The 6,017-nt window shown below is 34.8% G+C and overlaps 1 protein-coding gene across 2 annotated transcripts in view; it reads right to left on the reverse strand.

Moving 5' to 3' along the window:
• LOC135775799 (uncharacterized) overlaps positions 1-6,017 on the reverse strand; it is a 78,196-nt gene that overhangs the window by 34,397 nt on the left and 37,782 nt on the right. For both annotated transcript variants that reach the window (XR_010543940.2, XM_065286300.2), the window contains exon 2: positions 4,421-4,588. Coding sequence is in view for 1 of the 2 variants with exons in the window: in XM_065286300.2 (XP_065142372.1) it covers positions 4,421-4,539 (119 nt within the window). In the remaining variant the exon portion in view is untranslated. The remainder of the gene's footprint in view (positions 1-4,420; positions 4,589-6,017) is intronic.

Below are 6,017 nucleotides of genomic sequence, written 5' to 3' on the forward strand. Positions count from 1 at the left end.
TAGCAGCATGTTAAATAGTTCTAAAACACGCTAGCAACATGTTACATAGTTCTAAAACAAGCTAGCAACATGTTACATACTTCTAAAACATGCTAAACAGTTTTAAAACATGCTAGCAACATGCTTAATAGTTTTAAAACAAGCTAGCAACATGTTACATAGTTCTAAAACATGCTAAATAGTTTTAAAACATGTTAGCAACATGCTTAATAGTTTTAAAACAAGCTAGCAACATGTAACATAGTTCTAAAACATGCTAAATAGTTTTAAAACATGCTAAAAACATGCTTAATAGTTTTAAAACATGCTAGCAACATGTTACATAGTTCTAAAACATGCTAGCAACATGTTAAATAGTTCTAAAACATGCTGACAACAAAATGCTAAATGGTTCTTAAACATGATAGCAACATGTTACATAGTTCTAAAACATGCTAGCAACATGTTACAAAGTTCTAAAACATGCTAGCAACATGTTACATAGTTCTAAAACATGCTAGCAACATGTTACAAAGTTCTAAAACATGCTAGCAACATGTTACATAGTTCTAAAACATGCTAACAACATGCTAAATGGTTCTAAAACATGCTAGCAACATGTTACATAGTTCTAAAACATGCTAGCAACATGTTAAATAGTTCTAAAACATGCTAAAATCATGCTAGATAGTCCTAATAACTGGGTGATTCTCTGAATTGGGTGCCTTTTGGGTCATACTTTTTTTTAAATATATACCTTAAATAGTTATATTTTTGATCATTTCATGTGATAGTGGATTAGTCAAACCTTTAAGAAAATACATTTTCCCACCTCAGGCATGAAATTCTAATCAATATTGAGTGTTTTTTTCCACTTGGACTTGGACCCTGTTTAAATATGATTTAAAAAGATTTTCAAGTAAATTCTTGTAGAAGCTTTTCAATGAGATGTCCCTTGTTTGATATCATTTATTGCATGTAGAATTTTTTTTTTAATGCTCACCTTTTGAATACCAAATCAGGTCATGAAAACTGTATCTAACATTGGTCTTCATATCTTATCACAAAATATGCGTTAACATTAGAATTTAATCAGGCTTTCATATTTTTTCAGACTGTCCTGTAAATTCTGCACACAGCAAAACAAACTTTGACCTAATTTGTCGTTTTATCACCAAAATATTAATAAAAACTATCAAATAACAGGGTTGAACTCAGCATAACGGGGTTGAAAATTATAACAGGGTTGAAGTGATGATCATCATTTAATATAGCATGGATTTCTTACCTGTAAAATTAATGATATCACATTCAATAAAATTGTATTTTATTAAAGTTGGCAAAAACAAACAAACATTTTAATAAGTATTTAACATTAAATCAAAAGAATTAAGGATTAATTGATCAAAAACATCAATCGATCTTTCAATTTGGTTTTATTGAACATAAAATACCATAATCGATTATTTCTAACAGGTCACATAACAATATAACAAGTCTACAATTGAGTACTCTACTAAAAAGTGTCAAATTTTCAACCCCGTCACATCATTTACTATCATTTAGTAATACAACAGAGTTGAAATGTTGAGCCTGACAATCTTAATCTGACAGTGAAAAACATGAAATAAATGTAAGAAAAGATTCTGACACTTGCCTTTCTTTGCAGCATGTTCTTCAAGAGACTTGTGTGATATCACTTTCTGGGTGTGATGCCACAGGGATTGATCCGTTATTTTTATAGGGGGGTAAATAGTATGGCGTGACGGGGTTGAAAACAAACTGGAGGACGTGTATAAATATTGCAATTTCATATATAATTAATGCATTTTTATATACATATGTATATTTTAGTTAAAGTAAACCCACGTATGATTAAATTAGCAGTAACTATTTTGCATTAATTGCAGTTTTTATTTGTTTGATATTCAATGAAAATGTAATGATGGTTAGTGGGGACATGCAAGTATGCTTGTTGTCTACTACTTCGGCAACCCATATCTATAAATTAAAATAAAATAAAAGCATTTTTGTTGCATTATAATGCAAAGGCACCTGGTTCTATTAATTGATTGCGTTAAAATGCATTTTGTGATTTCCTTTAATTAAAAATCTTTGAAGTAAGTTTGGGGGACTTAAAGGGCACCCAATTCAGAGAATCACCCAACTGCTAGCAATATGCTAAATAGCTCTAAAACATGCCAACATCATGCTAGATAGTTCTAATACATGCTACCAACATAGTTCTAAAACATGCTAGAAACATGTTAAACCGTTCTAAAACATGCTAACAACATGTTAAATTCCCTGCTGAAAAAAACAGCATACCAGCAAGACCAGCATATGTTGTGTTTTGGTGCTGGTTTGCTAGTGAACACCAGCTAATCCAGCATCAAACCAGCATCAGCACCAACATTAGCACCAGCTAAACCAGCATTAGCACCAGCATCCCATGCTGGTCATACCAGCATATGTTGTGTTTTGGTGCTGGTATGCTGTGACCACCAGCTAAACCAGCATAGACCAGTATAATTCCCATGCTGGTTTGATGCTGTTTTTTCAGCAGCGTTGTTCTAAAACATGCTAGCAACATGTTAAATTGTTCTAAAACATGCTTAAATTATGCTAGATAGTCCCAATACATGTTAGCAACATGTTAAACAGTTTTAAAACATGCTAGCAAAATGCTAAATAGTTCTAAAACATGCTAACAATTTGTTCTAAAACATTGTTCTAAAACATGCTAACAACATGCTAAGTAGTCCTAAAACATGTTACCATCATGGTAGATAGTCCCAATACATGCTAACAACATGCTATAAAGTTCTAATACATGCTAACAACATGTTAAATAGTTCTAAAACAAAAAAATGCTAACAACATGTTAAATAGTTCTAAAACTAAAAAATGCTAACAAGATGCTAAATAGTTCTAAATAGTGGCAGCTGGTGACTTCTCTCCTTTCCCGAGGGGCACAATTTAAAATATGTGTTCGGAGTGTCATGTGTGTTACTCGTGTTTTCAAAATATGTGTTTGTTGCGTCATGTGAACCATGTGCATCACGTGTCTTGTCAAAATAAGTGCCTGCTGCACACGCATCGAAACCGTTTATGATAAAAGTTCACAAAATACTCCCAAGAGACGAACTTAACCCTAAACTCTGATTACACATGAGATTTTGTGAGTATCTGACAAACGTGAGCGTCTCTTTTATCATAAACCCCTTAGTGTGCCGCAGGCACTTTTTTTGGCATGACACTTGATGCACAAAGGTTCACTTGACGTGCCGAACACATTTTGAAATGATGAACCACACAATGGGCTACATACATGTTGTGACGAGTTTCGCATCATGCGCTCTCGAAAATGAAGTCCCCGGCCACTGGTTCTAAAACATGCTAACACCATGTTTAATAGTTCTAAAACAGGCTAGCATCATGCTAGATAGTCCTAATACATGCTTGCACCATGTTAAATATAGGGTGGCCATACGTGGCATTTTTACAGGAGGCGTCCTGCCAGGAGTTTGGGTGCGTCTTCCGGAAGTCGTATTTGTCGATACATGCTAGCAACATGCTAAATAGTAACAAGATGTGTCTAATGCACTATATACTTAATGCTCTTAAACTGTGCACTATGTACTTGACCATCTAGTGTATGAATTTTCGAGTGTTATATTGTTCCTAATGGAACACTTGGGACACAACAGGAACCATAAGTGATTTCCCTGACAGCAAATGACGTCAAACACATAACATAATAAGTCTATGAAAATCCTTATGTTTTCTTTTAATGTCAGTTTTGATGTTATTATTTTGCCCAGCATGACATCAGGCATTGCTAGACTGAAGGGGAACCATCTAAGCAGGTGAACTTTGCTCACACAGCATCTGATAGTTCCGCCTCTCTTGCAGGTTTGTCCTCTAACTTTACTATCTATTTAGTTACATTACAAAAACACAAATTACTGCACTTCCTATCAGGATATGATTGATAACTAAATTATATGCAAGACCTTCTTACTCCATTTACTAAGAAACACATTGGGTCTCATTCGCTAAGCATGCATAGGCACAAAATTATGCGTGAAATGTGCATATGATGTTTTCATAAACAAATCCTGATTCAATAAAAACTTCTTTACTCAATGCAAGAACGACTTATACCACATGTACGCAATTATCAAGTATGCTATAATCAAATATCATAATTATAAGGTATATAATAACATAATATTAAAATAAAAAGAATTTACCAAATAATTAACAAGATCATGGATTACTTTTTATAGCTGTTTTGCTCCGGTAAAAAACTTTTATGTGCGTACGCACGTGTTGTGAGTTAAGCGGATATTAAGTGCATATAAATTGAAAAAATTGCCAGATTGATTAGTGAATGCGACCCTTTGTCCAATACTGACCGGTGTGTGTGTTCGATTACCTTTGACACCCCACACACACCAATACGATAAGGATGGTGACCACAAAGGCAGAGGCCGCTGCGATGGCCCCCAGTATCAGCACTTTGGGTAGATTTGAGGACATCCCACTGAGCAGCATACACACACATACACACTCACGTCGATGCCGTACAGCTCCTCCACTGCACCTACAGAAAGACAAATACACAGAAAGACAAGTGTTAATAAAGACCAAACCCACACAGATCTGCAAACTCATGCGTTGCACGATTCCTACAGTCATCTCATGTCCCCCGTCTGATTGTTTATTAAAGGTGCACTTAGTCATTTTTGTTTACAGTATCTTTCCTATCTGTAAAAATTTTATTCAGCTATGACTCATTTATTCCACAACAGGGGGGTAACGAGAAAAGAAGTTAATACTCATCCGGTCATGTGATATCAACATGGCGGCCCCCATGAGGCGAGCCGCTCCACGTGAAATAAAAAGCTTAAAATGAGCTACTGATAATACTTCATCTTGTTAATGAGTCTTAATCTCATTTAAATGTATATCATTTTGAACATGCATTTGAAAGTACTATAGTTTTTCATGAGGATTAAATTCTTGAGTGCACCTTTAAGAAGCTAAGGTTGCTACCACAGGACAAACATCTCATCATCTGAGACAACATAGGGACAAAAAGCACTTTGTAGAGCATTTGTCGGGCTACGTAGAAACATGGCAGCGACCTCTGTAAGGTGTATGTAGATAAATATGTCTCATTCCAAGGTAATAAAAATAATACAGTTGATTATGTAAGGCCTTTGTACACCACAGATAATATAGTTATGCATATTATATTGCATTTCTGTCAAGAGATACTTCAAAAAGTTACATATTGCACCTTTAATATTTTGGCTAATTGGTCAAGTCAATTCCATTGGTTTTGCTACAAAATTCATTTTAGCATAGCTTAGCATAATTCATTGAATCTGATTATACCATTAAGCATCGAGCTCAAAAATGACCAAAGAGTTGCAATGATATTACACAGCGCCTGAAAATAGTCCCCTTGGTAAGTTTCAATAGCGGGAGACTATTTTCCGGCAGTGAGTAATATCATTGCGCCTGCTGCACCCATGGAACGGCAGCAAAGTCATATCTGCCACATCGAACTAGAAGATCGCAACTTAAAATTTCCGTCGGTCTTAGTACACGATGTAACTACAGAAGAGTCAAGTTTTAAATAAGAAAAATATCCAAACTCTCTGGTTATTTTTTAGCGCGATGCTAATGGTCTAATCAGATTCAATGGATTATGCTAAGCTATGCTAAAAGTGCTAGCGCTAGATCAGCTGAATGGATTCCAAAACGCTTAAACTTAAAAATGGTTTAATAAGCCTATTTTTTTTTTAAAAGTGGAGTGTCTCTTTAAATACAAGATCAGCAAATTAGCTGTGACCGCTTTAATCAACAAATAAGTAAAGTTGAATAAAAATAACACCAATATGAGATACACTTGGCATACAAAAACACCAAGGACACACAGCTTTAGACCAATCATAATTGACATTGGTGTACTGAAGTGTGCAAATAATAATTGACTTTTAATTGCCTGCAGTACAGTACACAGT

Source organism: Paramisgurnus dabryanus, chromosome 21 (genome assembly GCF_030506205.2).
Source record: "Paramisgurnus dabryanus chromosome 21, PD_genome_1.1, whole genome shotgun sequence".
In the NCBI taxonomy this organism is placed as follows: domain Eukaryota; kingdom Metazoa; phylum Chordata; class Actinopteri; order Cypriniformes; family Cobitidae; genus Paramisgurnus; species Paramisgurnus dabryanus.